This window comes from Pelodiscus sinensis, chromosome 4 (genome assembly GCF_049634645.1).
Source record: "Pelodiscus sinensis isolate JC-2024 chromosome 4, ASM4963464v1, whole genome shotgun sequence".
Taxonomy (NCBI): domain Eukaryota; kingdom Metazoa; phylum Chordata; order Testudines; family Trionychidae; genus Pelodiscus; species Pelodiscus sinensis.
In genome coordinates, this window is record NC_134714.1 from 132,078,931 (window position 1) to 132,102,309 (window position 23,379).

The 23,379-nt window shown below is 43.1% G+C and overlaps 3 protein-coding genes across 3 annotated transcripts; all 3 read right to left on the reverse strand.

The window, feature by feature from the left end:
* Positions 1-29: 29 nt before the first annotated feature.
* On the reverse strand, positions 30-968 carry LOC102451377 (olfactory receptor 8U9-like). The gene has a single exon (XM_006133570.2). The coding sequence runs from the start codon at positions 966-968 to the stop codon at positions 30-32; it is 939 nt and encodes a 312-aa protein (XP_006133632.2).
* Positions 969-6,705: 5,737 nt separating this feature from the next.
* LOC102451143 (olfactory receptor 8U9-like) lies at positions 6,706-7,644 on the reverse strand. The gene has a single exon (XM_006133569.2). The coding sequence runs from the start codon at positions 7,642-7,644 to the stop codon at positions 6,706-6,708; it is 939 nt and encodes a 312-aa protein (XP_006133631.2).
* Positions 7,645-12,209: 4,565 nt separating this feature from the next.
* LOC102450906 (olfactory receptor 8U9-like) lies at positions 12,210-13,148 on the reverse strand. The gene has a single exon (XM_006133568.2). The coding sequence runs from the start codon at positions 13,146-13,148 to the stop codon at positions 12,210-12,212; it is 939 nt and encodes a 312-aa protein (XP_006133630.1).
* Between the last annotated feature and the right edge of the window lie 10,231 nt (positions 13,149-23,379).

The window sequence follows — 23,379 nt, forward strand, 5'->3', positions numbered from 1 at the left end:
CTGCAAAAGAAGGACTGAGTTAAAATGATTCAAGAATTGCTGAGGAGTTTATTCATGGCTTTCCTCAGGGCGTCCTTCACCTCCCTGTTCCTCAGGCTGTAGATGAGGGGGTTCAACATGGGAATCACCAGCGTGTAGAAAACTGAGCCTATTTTGTCGGTGCCCAAAGAATAGCTGGATGAGGGTCGGAAATACATAAAGAGGAGAGTGCCATGAAAAATGACCACAGAGGTCAGGTGACAAGTGCAGGTGGAGAAGGCTTTGTGCCGGCCCTCGGCAGAGCTGATCTTCAGGATGGTGCAGATGATACAGACATAGGACAGAAGGATGGTCACAATGCTGCTCACTACAATCAAGCACATGAACGCAAACAGCAGAATCTCATTGATGTTGGTGTCAGAGCAGGAAAGTGCCAGCAGAGGGAGCATGTCACAGTAGAAATGATTGATAATGTTGGAGTGGCAGAATGACAGCCGGAATATAAAATATGTGTTAATTACTGAGTCCACCAACCCCATTGCATAGCAGGCAGCCACCAGCAGGTTGCAACGCTGCCTGGACATGGTCGCCGTATAGAGCAGCGGGTTACAGATGGCCACATAACGGTCATAGGCCATCACAGCCAGCAAGAGACACTCAGTATCTTGAAAAGTGATATCAAAACACATTTGCACAGCGCAGGCAGTGTAAGAAATGCTTTTCCTCTCATCTAAGAAATTCTGCAGCATCTTTGGGGCAATAACAAAGGAATAGCAGAAATCACAGAAAGACAAATTCCTGAGGAAAAAGTACATTGGGGTGTGGAGTCGGGGGTCAATTGTGATTAAAAACACCATCCCCCCATTTCCTGCCATAGTGACAGCATAAATGAGCAGGAAGAAAAAAAACAGGGGGAGCTGCAACTCCGGACGATCTGTCAGTCCTGAGAGAATGAACTCAGTTACCATTGAGTGATTTCCGCCTTCCATCTCTTCTGTGCTGAGATCAGGCAGCTACAGTGATATGGGCAGGGGATGTCTAACACATCCTATCCTCTCCCTGTGATATAACTAAATGAAAAGGAAGGATTCCAGGTTCATAATGGATATCATGAACCTGACTTGTGACTCTGCTCTGGCGAGAATCAGGGTGAAAACCGTTTCAGTGTGATGAAATTATTCCTTAGCACAAGAAGGGGTGAGAGCAAATGAATATCAGTCTTTATAGTCTCTTTAGGCAAGGGGAGCTCTGTGGCTCAGCATCTCAGATTAGGGAAAAGTATACTCATGGTGCTAATTATGCATCTCACCATCTGAAAATAGCTTTTTCTCTAGTTGGTAGGAAAACCAACAGAAAGAACTGGCTTCTGTGAAGATAAAACTGCCCCTTTTTTCGAACCAAAGAGGTTTTTGTATCCTTTAGCTGATCTGGTAGGAGCTTGGGCTGGGATTATTAACGCTGACATTCTTGAGTGCCATACCTGCTGATCACCGTGGTGTCTGTATGGGTGTGTGACTGAAAAAAGAGAAAGAAACGGCTTATCTGAAGGGTGTAGGAAGTTTTATACCGAGATCTGTGACCTGTGGGACAAGCTTGCTAAAACAAGTGGGAATATTGACGCTCAGGAGCTAATCACACCGAATTAATGTGCTCAGGGAACCAAGGACACATTCAAAGTAACTCATGCCCTGAGGATTCAACGAGTCAACCTGGACAACAAAAGGAGGGTTTGTTTTGTGCTGTGGGCCAAAAATATAATATTTTGACTCACAAATACCACAAGGGTCCTCAGATACCACTTTCCAACATTTTCTGCCATGGGCCTGGCTCCTACACTGGACTCCACCCCATGAGTCATGGTGGTCTCTCTTGCTTATCTGCCTGATTAGACGATTTGAGTTTGATATTTCAATTGACAGCTCATGATTTGCATGGGAAAGATAATTCCATGGAAGAGGGGACAATTCACTTTCTCTGTCCCTCAATGCTGGGATCTCGCCAGCATAGGATCCTTCATAACCAGGGATTTCATCAGCTTGTTCTAACGCTGTGAAGTCCTGTGGATTTCAAATAGCAAGTCTCTTCCTACTAGTCCCAGGATTTGACATAATATGGGTACTTCCTATTAGACCCCGTCCCCTGCCTTTGTACATGGATGTCTCTTCATTGGAGTCATTGGCCAGATCCCCAGCTGGTAAATCAGCACTCCTCCATTGGAGCCAAAGTGCCCGATCTTCAATTGTTTGAACCTGAGCCCATTTTCAACCACGAGAAGGGGAAAAGGCCAAGAGACGTGGTGGATTTAATAACACTTACCCCCTTGAAATCTAGTTTGGATATGTTTCTAAATGAGAGGATCCAGCTGAAATTGGTGTGTGAGGTTCTATGTCATGTGGTCTCAGAAGCTCACATTTGAAATCCCAGATCCATGGAAAATCTGCCTCAGTTAGATGAAGTCAACCCACTAACCTGGGCGGTTTAATGTGACAGAGCTTTATTGACACCGAGGATCCAGATCTCTGGATTGTGCTAATCAGCTCAGCACCACTGAACTCTTGGCTGATTATAGAAAACTGCAGCACCATGGACAGTTCAGTGTGGGTAGGCCCAGGGGAATGAGCACATGCTCCTGGATGACTGCTTGACCTGAGCGTGCATTTGCCTTGGGTTTAAGGTGAAACATTAGTGCATGGCGGGTCTGTGGCCTATATAGTTCAATGGTTGTTGTGCTTTTGTCTTGTATTTTAGAGGCCTATGGTGGGGTTTGATATCCTTTCGGGAGCTCTTTCTATTTTACTGTTTCTTTTTGAGTCTTTTAAAAGTATTCCTGGTAACATGTAGAGACTGTCACCATGTGTAAATGATATACTGTCCATCCCTGTTGCTGGCTTTAATTTAGGAAGCCAAGAATGTGTTTAAAGTAAAACTGCCCATTTTGTGGGGTCAGGCTTCATGTTTGAGGTGCCAGTAAAATATGGGGTAAGCTTATGGCAGTGTACATAACTTTGAGTGTATCTTCAAATAGGGAATCCACCCAGTTCTCTTGAATAGTCAAAATTCAGAGTCTAATGAGAGATATCCTCAGCTCATGTGTGAGATCTACATGGTGAATCTGAAGAATGTCGCATGACTGTATAAAATGAGGGGTGGATTCACCACTTTCCTAAGGTACCACACTGATGAGGGCCATATAAGGAACTTCAAATATTTATGAACCTTGTTATAAGGCTGGCAAGTCTGGTTATTATGAGTAAAAGATGGGGAAAAGGAGGCAGAAAGAATTGCAGATCCAGATTTTTATGTTTGCGCAGATGTACCATAAACTGGTAACACTTTTGAAACCACTGCCTCTCATCATCAAAATGGTTCAGAAGCAATGTCCCATTGTACAGACCCTAAGATTTTTTAAATTTCAAACAATTCCCGCATTCTCAAAGAAATGTTTCTTTTATTAATAAGCATGGAAAATAAAAATAGAGTTGCAAAGGCATGGTAATTTTCAAATATTTGTATTTATAGTAAATGGATTATATGGAAGCGTGGGATTGAAAGGCGCTTCTACTTTTACTATGAATATTAGCAAATATGGGAGCACTTTATCAATTAGTAATGTTGACTATAGAAGCTAAGATCATCCACACTAGTTCTGAGTGTCTACGGTCTTAACCCTTTAGGTCTAAGATATAGAAAGGGCCTTGAAATCAATTGTTTAGATTGTGAATGTTAGGTACAATGACCATGATACAAAAAACCCTAGATATGGGTAAATTTCTTCTGAAATAAAAATATATTGTTAAAAGTGATTCTGTTTTGGTTGACCTGAAAAGATTCATACGCAGGTTACAAATTCTGCAATAGCTTTATTCCCAAACCACTGTGTGTGTATAGAGAGGAGAGGATTGAAAGCCAACAATGTAGTTGCTTGTGTTGGGGGTGTCCTCTCTCTTTAATTTTTTTGCCCAGTATGAGGAGGTTTCCTCTGAGGTGGGTGATCAATGTTCACTTCCTGCTTCTGTCCGGTGCATGGCAAAGATGTGTGCTCAGGTTTCCTGTTTTCTAAGCCAGGGAGCAATCTGCTATTGAGCTCTGAGACTTACGCAATCTCTCCTTCCAAAGTTGTTCTCCCTAATTAAATAGCTTTTGGAATGAAGAGGCAAAGCTGAGCATCTCACTAGATTGGTTTTCCTAGTAACCAGTCTAGAGAATCATTCTGTGTTTTGGGGAAGGGCCTGTCTACTTCTTCCCATGTTTTATTCACAAAGGAAGCACTCCAACAGGGAGCCTGGGGACATAGCTACATGACTGGCTACATTGAGACCTCTGTGATAAATGAAGCAGTGTTAATTTAGCCAGCATGTTATAAACGTGCTAAGTCAATGGAAGAGCACTTTCATATAAATGGCTGTACTTCGTGACCCTCAAAGACTATTCTATCCTGGATTCTTATCGAGGCTGGTCTATACTGATGGTGTCAGGTGATTGAATATGCACTATTTCTGTTATACAACCCTCCCGAAACACAGCATGGTATGGAGTCTGTTGTAAGTCAAGCTGCATTATATCTACATAAAATGGTGTAACTTAGATAAATTTACAGCATTGGCATTAACAGTTGTTGAGAAAGATCCAGGGCAGAATAAAGAGCCCTGCCCAGAAATATCTCACAGTGGCGGATCAGTTCTCGGTCCAGTTCTTTTTAATAATGTCATCAGTGCTATAGATACTGGCATAGATAGTGCCCCGATAAAGTTTGTAGATTACACCCATGTGGTGGAAGTTGCAAGTGTCTTGAAGGGTAAGATAAGAATTCAAACCAATCCGGACAATCTGTCAAAATGATCATAGGAAAATAGTATGAAATTCAAGAAGGACAAATGCAAAGTGCTTCCTTGGGAAGGAACAATCAGCTCCTGTAGGAAATAACACACACTAAAAGGGAAATTTCTATTTAGGAAGGAGCAGTGCAGGAAGGGATGTAGGGGTCATAGTGGCCCACAGAGTATATTGGGTCAACAGTGTAACACTGATTCAAAAACCAAGCAAACCAAAAGCCCATAATCTTTGGAAGTATTAGCAGGAGTGCTGTAAGCAAGATACAAGAGGCAATGCATTCACTCAGCTCCATGCTAATTATGACTGAACTTGTGTATTGTGTCCAGTTCTGGGCACCACATTTCTGCAAAGCTGTGGAAAAATGGAAAAAGTTCAACAATGGGTAACAAAAGTGATTAAAAGTCTACAAAACATGACCTATGAGGAAAGACTGAAAATACAGGATTCACTTAGTCTGGAGAAAGAAAGGCTTGGAGGGGACATGAAGAGAGATTTCAAACATGAAGAGGGTGTTACAAACAAGATGGAAAAAACAGTAATCTCTTTAACCTCCGATGACTGGACAAGAAGCAACGGGTACAATTGTAGCAAATTACATTTAGGTTAGACATTAAAAACATCTTTAACATTGTCACAATTGCTAAACACTGGGGAGATTGTGGAATTTTAATCACTGGGGCTGCTTAAGAGCAGGTTAGACAAATAGCTGTCTCACAGTTGTAGAATATTCATCATTGGATATTCATAAGCGCACATTCAATGACCACCTGTTCGGGAAGGTCTCGATAGTTGCCGGCCTTGCCCTGGGGGCAGGTACCTGGGATAGATGGCCTCTTCCAGTTCTATGATTCTATGAGTCTGAGAGACAGTAAGAACTCATAGCTACTCTGCTGATCTGGTAAAATTATCTGGTGCCTGGATGACAGAATTTGCTTGTTAATTGATGTTCTCAAGAAAACTCATGATTTCCATGCTATTATGTCTTCAGTTCTGTGGAGACTGCCACATAATAGGCACCCTTTCTCTCTTGGGGATGTTACCCTCACTCTTACTTTTTTTGCTTCACCTTTAAATTACTATAAAGCTCATAGTGATGGAAATCACCTTTTTCGTTCTTGTCAATGGACACAAACCAAGTGACAATCTCTACAACCACCTCCCAGAGCACATAAAGGGCTGAAGAGTATCAGGATAGTGCACAAATTCCCTTTGGTTCACTTATAAAAATCGTAACTATATCAGAAAACCAAGCACAATCCGAAGAAAAGTTTGGACTGAGTTAAAAATTTTCAAGAAATCCTTCAGGATCTATTCATGGCTTTCCTCAGGGTTCCCTTCACCTCTGTGTTTCTCAGGCTGTAGATGAGGGGATTCAACATGGGGATCACCAGCATGTAGAATACTGAGGCTGCTTTGTCTGTGTCCATGGAATAGCTGGAGATGGGTTGGAAATATATAAGGAACAGAGTGCCATAGAACAGGCCCACATCATTCAATTAACTGACATGGTTGTCAGAGCAGGAGCGTGTCAGCAGTTGGTGGGGGGGAAGAGAGGTCACAGGAGAAATGACTGATGATGTGTGAGTGGCAGAATGACAACTGAAATATCAAGTATGTGCCTTTTGTTGCATCCACCAATGCCAACCCATTCACCCCAGCCATCAGCAGGTTACAAAGCTGCCAATGGTTGCTCATTGTGATAGAAATCACCTTTCTCCTCCTTGAAAATGGACACAAGCCAAGTCACAATCTGTACAAAAACTGCCCAGAGCATATAAAGGAAGGCAGAGTGTAAAAAATACTCAACTATAAACATAACACACTTCACACTTTTGCAACTACATCATAAACCAATCCCAATGCCATGAAAAGAATGGACTCAGGTGAAAAGATTCACGAATGGATCAGGTGTTTATTCATTGCTCTCCTCAGGGCGCCCTTCACCTCCTTGTTCCTGACGCTGTAGATGAGGGGGTTCAACAAGGGGATCACCAGCGTGTAAAACACTGAGGCTACTTTGTCAGTGTCCATGGAATAGTTTGATGTGGGTTGGAAATACATAAAGAGGAGGGTGCCATAAAACATGCCCACTGCAGTCAAGTGGGAAGCGCAGGTGGAGAAGGCTCGGTGCCGGCCCTCGGCAGAGCGGATCCTCAGGATGGTGGAGATGATATAGACATAAGACAGGAGGACAATCAAAGCACTGCTCACTACCATGAAGCATGCAACACCAAACATCAAAATCTCATTGATGTGCGTGTCGGAGCAGGAGAGCTCCAGCAGTGGGGGGGTATCACAAAAGAAATGATTGATGACGTTGGAGCGGCAGAATGACATCTGGAATACATAGTATGTGCCTATTGTTGCATCTGCCAATGACACCCCATACATCCCAGCCACCAGCAAGTTACAAAGCCCCCTGGACATGGTGACTGTATAGAGCAGCGGGTTACAGATGGCCACATAACGGTCATACGCCATCACAGCCAGCAAGAGACACTCAATATCTTGAAAAAGGAAATATAAACACATTTGCACGGCACAGGCAGTGCGAGAAATGCTTTTCCGCTCAGCTAAGAAATTCTGCAGCAATGTGGGAGCGATTGTTGAGGAATAGCAGAAATCACAGAAAGACAAATTTCCAAGGAAAAAGTACATGGGGGTGTGGAGTCGGGGGTCTGTCTTGATTAATAAGATCATCCCCCCATTTCCCACCAGGGTGATGATAAAAACCAGTAGGAACAACACAAACAGGGGGACCTGCAGCTCTGGACGATCTGTCAGTCCTGAGAGAATAAACTCAGTCACCTCCGAGTGATTTCCCTCTTCCATCTCCTCTGAGCTGATATCAGGCATCTACAGGGATGTGGGCAGACGGATGGCTCTGTATACCTGTCCGTTCTCTCTACCAAAGTAAGTGATGAAATATGGGTACCAGTATAACGTGAAAGAAGGGCTTAGTGTAAAGAGACAGACATTCCCTGCTGATCATTCCAGATATTCCTTACAATGCGTGCAAGTGAACAAATACAAGGACATGCAGGTTAACCATACCACTCACACGAACACTTGTTTACTAATCCAAGCAGTTATCAGTGATTTATGACTCCGCTGTAGGAGAAACCATCTCAGTCAGATGAGATTATAGTTTAGCTCAAAGGGGCGAGATTAATGCGTGTCAATCTCTCTGCCCTCTCTAGCTCTGTGGCTCAGTATGTCAGTTTGGGGTAAAACTTGTGTGCTGTGCTCATTACTGTTTTTGGCCCAGAGAAAACGCTTCCTTCCATGACTTTGTAATTGTCATTTTTTCCACACACTGAAGTTTTTCCTTTAGTTTGAGGGCCTTAGCAAATGGGATCTTCAAGTGAATACCTGCTGATCGCCATGGTGTCTCTATGTGCGTGCGGCTCGTATGCAGGAGAACAGCACATCCCTGCTGGGAGGAGGCAGACGTGGTAGAGTTTCGATATCAACAGACGCTGACAGTTTGGTGCATTCAGGAAGTTTTATACTGAGATCTGTGATCCATGGAACATTATTCCTGAAACACCTGGGAATATCTGAGTGGAGAAAGACATAACATCCCATTAATGAGCTCAGGGAACCAAAGCCACCACTGAGGTAACTCATGCTATGGGGATTAATTTGGCCATACTTTCCTCCTGTTGTTATTAAATGATGCCAGTTGTGTCAGATTTCTCTAATATGAGGTTAGGGATTTATGACATCCCACTCATTTCTTTTCAAGAAGGGTGCTAAGTAAAAGTGTTTTGTTGTTTGTGGAGGCCAAACTTACTTGTTCAGCTCAGAAATACTAGAAGGGTCCCTGTGATACCACATCCCCCCATTCTCTGGGTTGGGCCTGGCTCCCAGACTGCATGCCCTTTGCTGCATAATGGCCTCCCCTCAGGCTGAACTGCCTTGGAACATTACTGGAGTTGCAGAGCCATGGCTTAGGCAGGATGTGAGTCTGATAAGTTAGTGGAAAGCTAATACTTTCTATGGCAAATATAACTCCACGGAAGAGGGGAAAATTCTCTTCCTGCAGCCTTCAGTGCTGGGATCTGACCTGTAAAGGAGCCTTGTTGGATCTCATCTTGTGAGATGGACTGCTGATAACACTACTGCTCCTGGGCATTTCACATAGCAATTCTCTTCCTTTACTTACCAGCAGCCCTTGTTCAGCCAGAAGAAAGTGAATGTGGATTCTCTCCGGCTTGCACTGATGTCCCACAAGCCGACAGGCCCTCCTTAGATCTGTCTCAGTCGTTAGACCAATGAAGATGCTCACAGCATGCGTAAACTGTGCTAGGTCTGGCAGACATGGACAGAAATGCTCCATGATGTAACCATCACAGGAGCACTGCCCATTAGACCATGTTCCCTGCCTGTGTTCATGGAGCTCTCTTCATTGGAGTCCTTGACCAGATTCCCAAGCAGTGTAAATCCGCACACCTCTATTTTAGCCAAAGGGCCAGGTCTTCAATGGCTGAACACGTTTTCAACCAAGGATGGGGGAAGAGGCCAAGAGACATGGTGGATTTCATACCAATTACCCCTTCACTTCAAGATTGGAAGGGTTTCTAAAATAGATGTGCCAGCTGTAATTACATGAGTCCATGTCTTGTGCTCTCAGAAGGTCCTAATAGAAATCAGGAATCTTCAGACCAGCCGTGTAATTTGACATCATTGAAGTCAGTGGTCTTCTAGAAACTAGCCTCGTGTAAATCATTGTAGTACCACTGTACTCCCAGCTGGTGAAAAGAGCTTCAGCACCATGGACAGCTCAGTTCTGGCATAACTAGGGGAGTGAGCAGGTGCACCTGATTGGCTGCTGGGCCTGACCTTATATTGGCTCTGAGGTAAAAGAGAAGCATCAGTGAAGGCTGAGTCCTTTGGACACTGTGGTAGCAGCAACTACTTGTCCCTCTCTAGTAATCTGGCTATGCTAGGGAAGAGAAAATGGTCTTACCCCTGCTTTCTAGGGATGTCGCACATAAGGTCTGGCCTTCACTGAAACCTTCTTTACTCCTTACAAATGCCAGTGAGGGTTTGGAGAGGGGAATAGTTACTTGTTTAAACACCTCCCCTTGCTGAAGGGCTGTGTTCTTCCTTTACAGAACCAGAGCAGAGGGACATCAAATTTAGGAAATGTCACTGATCAAAGAGCCCTGGCTCAACTGAGTTTAACCCCTGTTTAGGCATCCATGGAAGTGCTTTTTCATGAGCTGTCTTGGATAAAGAGTTAGATCTAGACCTCATAGAGATCAGACCAGGATTCAACAAGACTCTAATCCAGATTCATTCCCGCCTGGCCCACTCCATAGCTGCATCACCAGAGGATGTGCCATCTAAGAGGCAGATTAAACATGCCATGTGCCATTGCAGTGTGTTTCTTTGGACATGGGAAGGGTGAGAGAAATGAGATTCATGGGGATGAGATACCTTCACATTCCCATACAATTCAAAGGGTGTTGTGGTGCAATCGAGGAACTGTTCCCACAAACTGGTTATAATTGTGCTGCCTAGAGCAGGTTATGGGTGTGGCTTGAAGTTTTTGGTGTGCTACACAGGCAGCAGTCCTCTCACATTGTATGTGTTATATATTTCAATGGCTGATGTGTTTTTGTCTTGTATTTCAGTAGGAAAAAACCTGTGGAGGAGCTTGATTTCTTTGTGTGAAGTCTTTGTCACTTTTTGGGGGTCTTTTAAAAATCCCTCTGTGAATGTATCATCTGAAAACTCATAATTAGTGTATTGGTATCATCCTGAAAAATTGTGTGTGGCAATATGGTATGTGAGGTTGGAAAGGGACACTGCATGCTGTTATTAACTCATCTTACAAACAAATGTGGGCAAACAGCTCTGTCTGAAACCAAGCAATATATGCTGTGGTGAATTCTGTATCAAAGAAGTAAACAGCATCATCAAGGAGGAAGGGAAATCAAGGAAGGTCAAAAATAGGAGGAAAAGGAGCCAAAAAACATCTTTTCACATAGACATTTCGTCTCCTGGTAACCAGCTGGTAATATGTCTCAAAAGGGGTACCGGACTATACAAGAAAGAAATGGATTCCCTGATGTCCCCTCTCCATCTCTCCTCACTACCTCTGAAAGGACAGAGAGACAGCAGTCACTACACCAGCACTAATGTGCTCAGAAACCAGAGTGGAGTCACAGAATCATAGAATCCTAGGGCTGGAAGAGACCTCAAGAGTCGAGTCCAACCACCTGTCCAAACAGGACCAATCACAACTCAATCATCCCAGCCATGGCTTTGTCAAGCCAGGACATAAAAACCTCTAGGGATGGAGATTCTACCCTCTCCCTAGGAACACATTCCAGTGCTTCACCACCCTCCAGAGAAAGAATTTTTCCTAATATCCAACCTACGCTTCCCCCACTGTAAGTTGAGACCATTGCTCCTTGTTTTGCCATCTCCAATACTGAGAATAGCCTCCCTCCATCCTCTTTGGAATCTCCCTCCAGAAAGGTAAAGGCTGCTCTGTCACACAGATAGAGGAGGAGATGGCTTTCTTATCTGCTAACATGTCTGCTAGCACCTTGGGGAGGACACCTGGGCTATGAAAATAACTCACAGCTAAGGCTTTGATCTCTACCTTCGGTGGGTTCAGGTACCAGGGTATCATATGTTGCCTTTCAATACAATAACAAAGAGCACCTACCTGTAGGTCACAGGGCCTAATGATGCCCAATAGAATGTGTGCCTGGTACTGTCCAGCACCATCCTGGACAACACCAGGGTATGTGTCATAGTATGTCAATAAATAGACAGACAAGTTGCAAATCCTGGTCCCAGGTAGAGGTTCCTAAATATTTTGATATCAAAACACAATGGCTTTGATGAAAAAATCCAACACACATATTGACTACAGAAAGAAAGATTTTTAGTGAATACTAGTAAGGAGACGTAAAGATCCAAATTGGTTACAAAGAAATAAAAGGTAAAATGTCAGCAATACCTAACTTGAGAGCCTAAGTGAGTTCAAAGTAAAGTGTTGTCTCATCAAGTGATGTTGTAGAGAAAACTCCCAGTTTCCATGCTATTTTGTTCTGTGGAGATTGCCACAGAATTGGCACCCACACCATGCTCTCTCTTGGGGAGTGTTACTCTTGCTCCCAGTTGTTTTGCTGTGCCCTTAGGATACAATAAACCTCATTGTGATAGAAATCACCTTTCTCCACCTTGGAAATGGACACAAACCAAGTTACAATCTCTACAACATCCTCACAGAGCACATAAAGGACCACAGAGTGTCAGAAAGAAGCAAAATTCGCTTTGGTTCAACTATAAACAATAACACATTTTATACTTTTGCAACTACATCATAAAACCAACTCCAATGCCATGAAAAGTATGGACTCAGGTGAAAAGATTCAAGAATGGGTCAAGAGTTTATTCTTGGCTTTCCTCAGGGCACCTTTCACCTCCGTGTTCCTGAGGCTATAGATGAGGGGGTTCAACAAGGGGATCACCAGCGTGTAAAACACTGAGGCTATTTTGTCAGTGTCCATGGAATAGTTTGATGTGGGTCGGAAATACATAAAGAGGAGGGTGCCATAAAACATGACCACTGCAGTCAAGTGGGAAGCACAGGTGGAGAAGGCTTTGCGCCGTCCCTCGGCAGAGCGGATCCTCAGGATGGTTGACATTATATAGACGTAGGACAGGAGGACAGTCAAAGCACTGCTCACTATAATGAAGCATGCAAAGGCAAACATCAAAATCTCATTGATGCGGGTGTCAGAGCAGGAAAGTGCCAGCAGTGGGGGGGTATCACAAAAGAAATGATTGATGACATTGGAGCGGCAGAATGAGAGCTGGAATAAATAGTATGTGCCTGTTGTTGCATCTGCCAATGCCACCCCACACACCCCAGCTACCAGCAGGTTACAATGCCACCTGGACATGGTGACTGTATAGAGCAGCGGGTTACAGATGGCCACATAACGGTCATATGCCATCACAGCCAGCAAGAGACACTCAATATCTTGAAAAAAGAAATATAAATACATTTGCACGGCACAGGCAGTGCGAGAAATGCTCTTCTGCTCAGCTAAGAAATTCTGCAACATTGTAGGAGCAATTGTTGAGGAATAGCAGAAATCACAGAAAGACAAATTTCCAAGGAAAAAGTACATGGGGGTGTGGAGTCTGGGGTCTATCTTGATTAACAAGATCATCCCCCCATTCCCCATCAGGGTGATAACAAAAACCAGTAGGAACAACACAAACAGGGGTACCTGCAGCTCCGGACGATTTGTCAGTCCTGAGAGAATGAACTCAGTCACCTCCGAGTGATTTCCCTCTTCCATCTCATCTGAGCAGAGATGAGGCAATTGCAGGGATGTGGGGAGGTGGATGGCTCTGTATACCTGTCTGTTCTCTCTACCGATGTAAGTGATGAAATATGGGTACCAGTATAACTTGAAAGAAGGGCTTAGTCTAAAGAGTCTAAGTTCACAGCTGATCATTCCAGGTGTTCCATACAATGTGCACAACTGTACAAATACAAGGACACGAAGGTTAACCGTACCACTCACTCGAATACTGTTGTTCACTAATCCGAGCAGCAAACATTGATTTGTGAACTTGTTGTAGGAGAAACAGGGTGAAACCATCCCAGTCAGACGAGAATATAGTTTAGCTCAAAGGGGTGAGATTAATGTGTGTTAATCTCTCTGCCCTCTTTAGGCAAGGGGAGGTCTGCAGCTCAGCATGTCAGTTTGGGGTGAAGCTTGTTTTTGACACTTAAAAATGGCAAGTTCTTTAGTCTTAAGGGATGCCCAGAGAAAGGAGTTCTTTTAGTGACTTTGTAATGGTCGTTTTTTCCAAACTCTGAGGTTTTTTCTTTAGTTGGATGGGTTGCATTCTGACTCAGGTATTTAGTGCTATGGAGCTAGAATTCAATACCTGCTTATCACCCTTTTGTCTCTGTGTGTGTGGCTTGTATGCAAGACAACAGCACGTACCGGATGAGAGGAGACAGACGTGGTGCAGTTTTGACATCAACAGATGCTGCTAGTGTGGCGCATTCAGGAAGTTTTATACTGAGATCTGTGATCTATGGAACATTGTTCCTGAAGCACCTGGGAATACCTGAGCTCAGAGAGACCCAACACTTCATTAATGAGCTCAGGAAACCAAAGCCACCATGTGGGTAACTCATGCCCTGAGGATTAATTTGGCCCACGCTTTCCTCCTATTGTTATTAAATGATGCAAGTTGTGTCAGATTTCTCTAATATGAGCTTAGGGATTCATGGCATCCCATTCATTTCTTTTCATGGCAGAAGGTGAGTTTGATAAGTTGTTGGAAAGCCAATACTTTCCACGGAAAAGATAACTCAACGGAAGAGGGGAAAATTCTCTTCCTTCACCCTTCAGTACTGGGATCTGTCCTGTACAGGATCCTTGCTGGATCTCATCTTGTGACATGACCTACTGATAACACTAACTGGGCATTTCACATAGCAATTCTCTTCCTTCACTTACCAGGAGCTTTTGTCAACCAGCAGAAAGTGACTATGGATTCTCCCCTGGCTTGCAGTGATGTCCCACAAGCCATCAGGCCCTCCTTAGACATGTTTCAGTCATCAGCTTGTGCCCACTGAGAATACTCACAGCATGCACAAACTGTGCTAGGTCTGGCGGACATGGATAGAAAAGCTCAATGATGTAAGTATCACATCAGCCCTGCCCATTAGCCGAGGTCCTTTGCCCGTGTGCATAGAGGTCTCTTCATTGGAGTCCTTGACCAGATCCCCATCCGATGTAAATCCTCACAGCTCCATTTTAGCCAAAGGGCCATGTCTCAATGGCTGAGCACGTACTCAACCAAAATGGGGGAACAGGCGAAGAGCCTTAGTGGATTTAATACCACTTACCCCTTCCCTTCAGGACTGGAAGGGTTTCTAAAATAAATGTGCCAGCTGTAATTACTCAATTCCATATCATGTGTTCTCAGAAGGTTCTAATAGAAATCAGGAATCTTCAGAAAGTCCATGTCACTTGACATAGCATCACTGAAGTCACTGGTTTCCTAGAACCTCACTTGGTGTAAATCAGTGTAGTGCCAATGAACTCCTGCTGGTGAACAGAAACGTCAGCACCATGGACAGCTAATTATTGGCAGAACTGAGGGAGTGAGCAGGTGCTCCTGATTGGCTGCTGGGCCTGAGCCTACATTGGCTCTGAGGTAAAGGAGAAGCATCAGTGAAGGCTGGTTCCTTTGGACATTGTGCTAGCAGCAACCACTTGCCCCTCTCTAGTAATCTGGCCATGCTAGGGAAGAGAAAATGGTCTTGCCCCTGCTCTCTTGTGATGTTGCACATGGACAGACATGCTCAATGGTATAACCATAACATAGGCGCTATCCATTAGACCAGGTCCTCTGCCTGTGTACATGGAGGTCTTTCAATTGGAGTCATTGGCCAGATCCCCAGCTGGTGTAAATCAGCACAGCTCCATTGGAGCCAAAGGGCCTGATCTTCAAATGGTGTAAATCTCAGCACATTTTCAACCACAAGCAGAACAGGCCAAGAGACATGGTGGATTCAATATCAATTACCCCCTTGAAATCTAGACTGGATGTGTTTCTAAACGAGAGGATCCAGCTGTAATTGGTGCATGAGGTTCCATGTCATGTGGTCTCAGAAGCTCACACTAGAAATCACAGCTCTATGGAAAATCTGCCTCAGTTAGATGAAGCCAACTCACTAACCCGGGTGACAGAGCTTTATTGATGCTGATGGTCCAGATCCCTGGCTGGTGCTGATCAGCTTGGCACCACTGAACTCTTGGCTGATTATAGAAAATTGCAGCACCATGGACAGCTCAGTGCGGGCAGGCCCAGGGGAGTGAGCACTTGTTCCTGGCTGGCTCCTGGACCTGAGCCTGCATTTGCCCTGGGGTTAAGGTGAAGCATTAGTGCATGATGGGTCTGTGGCCGATATAGTTCAATGGCTTATGTGTTTTTGTCTTGTATTTTGGAAGCCTATGGAGGGGCTTGATATCCTTTTGGGAGCTTTCCTCCCAGCCTTGTGGGAGGGACAGCTGGACCTGGGGATCAACCGATTCCTTGGGACAACTAATGAAAAACAGGGTCAAGGAGTGCAGGCTAAAGGTTTATAACAAGGGAACCAGATGGGGACACCGAGCAGAGAACCCCGGACAGCGCCCACTGTTCCTCAAAACTGTCGATGAAGCCAGTGGACGCCGCCCAGAGGAACTCTGCCTGGATGTGTGAAACCAAGGAGGAATGAAAGTAGGCCCCACAGTCTCAGAGCACCCCCTTGTCCAGCATCCTCCACCTGGTGTGAAACATTAGTGCAGGAGTGGCCTTCCCATGACTCTAGAGCTGCATGCAGCTCTTTGCTCAAAGAAATTCAGCTATTGCTAGTTTGGGGCCATGCACGCAGACTGCTCATGGCTGCTCTGCACACACGCCACAGCACCTGGAAGGAGAAGCATGTGGCTGTGGTGGCAGCGACTTCGGTGACACCCAGGCATTGCGTTAGAATGGGTGGGAGATGGGGGGTGCCTGATTCTGGGGGAGGGGAAGGGGATTCAGTTAGAGCAGGGAGGCTGAGAGTATGTGACTCTGGGGGAGGGGTGGGTGCATTGAGTTAGAGCAGGCAGTCTGGGGATTCCTGGCTCTGTGGGAGGGAGAGGGCATTGGATTGGGACTGGGGGTGCCTGGCTCTGGGGCAGAGGAGGGAGATTGAGTTTAAGGTGCTTCAGCACTCCACCCTCCAGTCTAACCCAATGCCTCACCCCACCCCAGAGCCAGGCACCCCCAGCCCTCCGCTCGAACCCAAAGTCTTTGTGGATGCAAAATAAGGCAGCCAACACAGATGTCATATTTAAATTCCGGGGCAAAAGAAGAATCAACATGTACCTGGTTTACACTGTGTTTCTTTGAAGAAAATTCAAAGACTATTGTTTGCCAGGCTGAAGCAATTATTCTGAGATATGAATCTCTCCATTATTATTTTGGAGCCTGTCAAATTTGCAATTTGGATGAACCTGAACTTTTAGAACTATAAAAAAGCCGTAGTCTTCATTAGTTAAAAAAAATGAGAAAACCGTACCATTGATCAACAAGCTGGAGTGAAACAGGTGCTTCAAATTGTGCTAATTTAGTCCTCAATTCAGTTTAATTTTAAAAATCACACCGGACATAATAGGGTAGTAGTGTTAAATTTAAAATACATGGTGGGGATGCTTATTTTTAGTGTGAGAATATTACTGTATTTTTAAAGTTTCTTTTGTCAATTTGATGTTTGTTCCTTGTCAAGTTCTCTGACGATCTATGGAGCGGCTGTGAATTATTTAAGTCACTAGAGATTTTATTATTGGTTTTTGTCCAAAATGTCCTGTAATGTTATTTTTATCACTGCATTTTGTGTACTATATATATCTATCCATATATATCTATATAGATATAAAAATAAATATATAATGCATGGCTCTTTGCACTCTATCTCCAGCTATTTTGGCTCTTCATCTCTAACTGATTGGCCACCCCTGCATAGTGCATGATGGGCCTAGGGGGCACATATTTCAATGACTGATGGGTTTTTGTCTTATATTTTCGAGGCCTGTAGAGAGGCTTGATTTCCTTTTGTGAGCTCTTTGTGATTTAGTGTTTCTTTTTATGTCTTTTTAAAGTATTCCCTGTAACATGCACAGACTGTCATCATGTGTAAATGTTTTTCTGTCCATCCTGGTTGCTGCTCATTGCTGGCTTTAATTTAAGAAGCAGCAAATAGATTTAAGGTGAAAAACATGAGACCGGCCTCATGTTTGAGTTGCCAGTAAAATATGGGGTAAGCTAATGGCTGTGTACATTATTTTCAGGGTATCTTCAACTATAGAATCCACCCAGTTCTCCTGAATAATTAATATTCAGGCCTGGAGGCTCTGAGTGATGTCATCAGCTCATTTGTGAGACCTACATGGTGAATCTGAAGAATGTTGCATGACTCTATAAAATGAGGGGTGGATTCACCACTTTCTTACCTATAGATTTTACACCACTGTTCCTCTTGTACTTCTTAAACTGTGCACCTTTACTTTCTCTGTGCCTCAGCTCTTCTTCTGAAAAATGGAAATGATGCTGCACCAGCTAACATGGAATTAGAGACAATATATATGATAAAGATTTTGAGGTGCTCCAAGGTACCACATTGATGGAGCTACAAATATTTATGAACCCTGTTATAAGGTAGGCAAATCTGGTTACTCCCTGTCAGAAATGGCCAGAGGAAAGCAGAAAGAATTTAAGATCTACATATTCATATTTGTCCAGATGTACCATGGACTAGTAAATGCTTTGAAAACCCTGCTTCCAAATAGTTGAAATGAGAATAGGCACTTACATTTTTTTAAAATGACAATATGTTTTTGCAACTCTATCTTTATTTTCCACATTCATTGATGAGAATTTAACGTATTTCTTTCAGAATTCAGGAATTGTATGAAATAAAAAAAAACACTCTTTTGCTCTGCACAATGTGCATTTATGGTGAATGGAATTATACGGAAGGTTGAGAGTGAAGTATGTATCTACCTTTACTATCAGCATGAACAAATTCAGGAACACTTTATCAATTCATTAATGTTGCCTATAGAAGCTAAGATCACCCATCTGGGAGTTCTTGGGTCCACTTCCTTAGCCCTTTTGTTCCAACATATAGAAATGGACTTGAAATGAAACTGTCTATAATCAGTTTTTCAGATTGTCAACATTAGGTTCAATAACCAGGATGCAAAGGACTCTAGAAATGGATGAATTTCTTATGAGATAATAATGTCTTGTTAAAATCAATGCAGTTTTGGTTGACCTGAAAATATAGACATCTTACAGATTCTAGAATAGCTTTGTCCCAAAACCATGGAGTGTATATGGGTGAAGGGGAGAAGATTTAGGTCACAAAGCAGCAAATGTAGGAAGTGGTAGTGGTTGCCTCCACTCTTTATATTCACTTCCTGCTTCTGTCTAGTGCGGGCAAAGATGTGCTCTTGGAGTATGTCTAGTATGTTTCACGAGGCATAAGGGATCGGTCGGCAAAGGCTTCCCTAGCCGATCGACTCGTGTTTAGACTACCGTGCTGTGCCAGATCAGCTGATCATCAGCACGGAGCGGTGGCCATGTTTATTTTAATGAAGCAGGGATTATTTAAATCCCCACTTCTTTGCCTGTGCCGGGTAAACTGGTTTACATGGCTCTGTCGATGGAGCCATGTAGTCTAGACATACCCTTGGGTTTCCTGTATTTCCAGAAAGAATCCCAGCCAGGGAGGAATCTGCTATTCAGCTCTGAAGCTATGTCTACACTGCAGAGCTTTTTTGGGATACCTCCAGTATCCTAGAAAAGCTATGCCGTGTCCAAGGAATGCGTCCTCTTTTCCGGAACAATTTCTGAAAAAGTGGACGCGTTATTTTGTCATCCCTGTATTCCCCAGTGAATGAAGAAGAAGGCTGGTTCTGAAAGTGGAGGTTTTTCCAAAATTTGGTCCCGTGTAGACGGGCTGAATTTTGGAAAAGCCTCTTCTGAAAAAAAGGTGGAAAAAGAGACAGAAATTGCAGATCGCAATTTGTGTATCTTTTCCTGATTTAACTCTGTAGTCTAGACATAGCCTGAGATGCTCTCAACCTCTCCTTCCAAAGTTTTTCTAACTAATTAATTAATCTTTGGAATAAATGCATGAAACTGAGAATAGCACTGTTGAGATGGATTCCCCAAATAACCTGTCTATAGAATTATTCTCCTTCTTTTGGTCCTTTGATTCTTCCTGTGTTTTATTCACAACACAATAGCTCCAACAGGGGAGACTAAGGTCATGTCTACACCACTGGCTACATCAAGACCACTGTGATAAACAAAGCAGTATTTATTTAACACGAAGACATGTTTAGTCTGTGAGAGAGCACGTTCCCATCAATCTCTGTACTTCCCTTCCCTCCTCTCGGTGTCTGTGTTCCGTCATGAATTCTTATCAAGGCTGGTCTACAATGATGCTGTTAGGTTATTGATTTTGTACTACTTCTGTGATGCAACTCTCCCATTAATACAGCAGGGGATGCACTCTTCCATAAGTTGAAATGTGTTATAGCTACATGAAGTGATATAACTTAGAATTGATCCCTCCCTGTGAGACATTTCTGGACAGGGCCCTTTGTTCTGTCCTGGATCTTTCTCAGCCACCATCAATGCCAGTGCTGTAAGTTTATCTGAGTCTGGTTCCTTTTAATAGCTACATCAGTGCTACAGAAAATGGCACAGAGAGTACCCCGATAAAGGTTCTAGATGACACCCAGCTGGGAGAAGTGGCAAGTGTCTTGAAGGAAAAGATGAGAATTTAAAATGATCTGGACAAACTGTTGAAATCACTCTAGGTAAATAGGAGGAGGTTTAATAAGGACAAATGCAAAGTGCTCCCGTAGAAAGGAACAATCAGTTACATACACACAAAATGGGAAATTACTGTCCAGGAGGGAGTATTGCAGAAAAGGATCTAGGGGTCAGAGTGGCCTACAGGCTATATATGTGTCAACATTATGAAACTGATGCAAAAATCCCCACATTATTCTGGGATGTGTTATCAGGAGTGCTGTCAGCAAGATACAAGAGGCAATGCTTCCGCTCTACTCCATGCTGATCATGACTCAACTGGAGTATGTTGTCCAGTTCTGGGAACCACACTCAGGAAAGCTGTGAAGAAACTGGAAAAGTCCAGCAAAGGGTAACAAACGTGATTGAAAATCTGCAAAACATAACCTCTCCAGACAGACTGAAAGAAGTGGGTTCATTTAGTCTGGAGAATGGAAGGCCAAGAGGGAACAAGAGAATAGATTTCAAATATGAGAAAGGGTGTTATAAAAAAGAAGGAAAAAACATTAATCTCCTTAACCTCCGATGACAGGAGAAGAAGGAATGGGTTTAAATTGTAGCCAGGGATGTTTAGATGGGTCATTAGGAAAACCTTCAACATTGTCACAATAGCTAAACATGGGAATAAATGGCTGGGGGTGGAATCTCCATCTCTGGACATATTTAAAAGCAGGTGAAATGAACACCTGTTTGGGAAGGTCTAGTTAGTTCTTGGTCCTGCCCTGAGGGCAGGTAACTGGATTAGATGACCTCTTCCAGTTCTATGATTCTATAAATCTCAGGGAGAGCAAGAGTTCATAGCCACTCTGCTGATGTGGTATAATTATCTGGTGTCTCTATGCTTGAAATAATTTCTTTTTAACTGATGTTGTAAAGAAAACTCACCATTTCCATGCTATTGTCTATTCAGTTCAGCGCAGACTGTCATAGACTAGGTACCCAAACCATACTCTCTCTTGGGAATGTTACTCCTGCTCTTACTTGTTTTCCTGTGTCCTTAGCTTACAGTAAGAACATAAGAATGGCCATACTGAGTCAGACCAAAGGTCCATCCAGCCCAATATCCTGTCTTTCAACAGTGGCCAATGGCAGGTGACCCAGAGGGAGTGAATCGAACAGGTAATGATCAAGCAGTCCATCTCCATCCTCTGACAAACAGAGGCTGGGGACACCATTCCTTATCCATCCTGGTTAATAGCCATTAATGGACTTAACCTCCATAAATGTACCTAGTTCTCTTTTAAACCCTGTTATAGTCCTAGCCTTCACAACCTCCTCAGGCAAGGAGTTCCACAGGTTGACTGTGCGCTGTGTGAAGAAGAAATTCCTTTTATTTGTTTTAAATGTGCTGCCCATTAATTTCATTTGGTGGGCCCTAATTCTTATATTATGGGAACAAGTAAATAACCATTCCCTATTCACCGTCTCCACACCACTCATACCTCTATCATATCCCCCTTAGTCTTCTCTTTCCCAAGCTGAAAAGTCCTAGTGTCTTTAATCTCTCCTCATATGGGACCCATTCCAAACCCCTGATCATTTTAGTTGCTCTTCTCTGAACTGTTTCTAATGCCAGTATATCTTTTTTGAGATGAGGAGACCACATCTGTACACAGTATTCAAGATGTAGGCATACCATGGATTTATATAGAGACAATAAGATATTCGCCGTCTTATTCTCTATCCCTTTTTTAATGATTCCTAACACCTGTTTGCTTTTTTGACTGCCGTTGCACACTGCATGGACATCTTCAGAGAACTATCCACGATGACTCCAAGATCTCTTTCCTGATTAGCTGTAGCTAAATTAACCCCCTTTATATTGTATGTATAGTTGGGGTTATTTTCTCCAATTTGCATTACTTTACATTTATCCACATTAAATTTCATTTGCCATTTTGTTGCCCAGGCACTTACTTTTGTGAGATATTTTTTAAGTTCTTCACAGTCTGCTTTGGTCTTCACTACCTTGAGTAATTTAGCATCATCAGCAAATTTTGCCACCTCACTGTTTACCCCTTTCTCCAGATCATTTATGAATAAGTTGAATAGGATTGGTCCTAGTACTGACCTTTGGGGAACATCACTAGTTACCCCTCTCCATTCTGAAAATTTACCATTTATTCCTACTCTTTGTTTCCTGTCTTTTAACCAGTTCTCAATCCCTGACAGGATCTTCCCTCTTATCCCAGGACAACTTAATTTACATAAGAGCCTTTGGTGAGGGACCTTGTCAAAGGCTTTCTGGAAATCTAAGTACACTATATCCACTGGATCCCCCTTGTCCACAAGTTTGTTGACCCCTTCAAAGAACTCTAATAGATTAGTAAGACATGATTTCCCTTTGCAGAAACCATATTGACTTTTGCCCAACAAATTATGTTCTTCTGTGTGTCTGACAATTTTATTCTTTACTATTGTTCCAACTAATTTGCCTGGTACTGCATTAGATTTACTAGTCTGTAATTTCCAGGATCGCCTCTAGAGCCCTTTTTAAATATTGGCATTACATTAGCTATCAGAAACTGTTTTAAAGGATAGGTTACAAACCATAGTTAATAGATCCGTAATTTCACATTTGAGTTCTTTCAGAATTCTTGGGTGAATTCCATCTGGTACCGGTGACTTGTTACTATTAAATTTGTCAATTAATTCCAAAACCTCCTCTAATGACACTTCAATCTGTGACAATTGCTTAGATTTGTCAGCTACAAAGGAAAACTCTGGTTTGGGAATCTCCCTAACCACCTAAGCTGTGAAGACTGAAGCTAGGTATTCCTTTAGTTTCTCCGCAATTAGTTTATTGTCTTTAAGTGCTCCTTTTGTATCTCAATTGTCCAGGGGCTTCACTGGCTATTTAGCACACTTCCTGCTTCTGATGTACTTAAAAACATTTTGATATTACCTTTTGAGTTTTGGGCTCATAAATAAAGCTCATTGTGATGGAAAGCACATGTCTCCTCCTTGTGCAAGAACACAAAACAAGTGACACTCTCTGCAACCAAAAAACAGTGTACACAAAAAGCCATAGAGTATCAGAGGGTACACAAACTCCATTTGGTTCAGCTATAAATATCACAATTCACAATTGTGACTATATCATAAAACCAACCCCAACACCATGAAAAGTTTGGACTGAGTTAAAAAGCT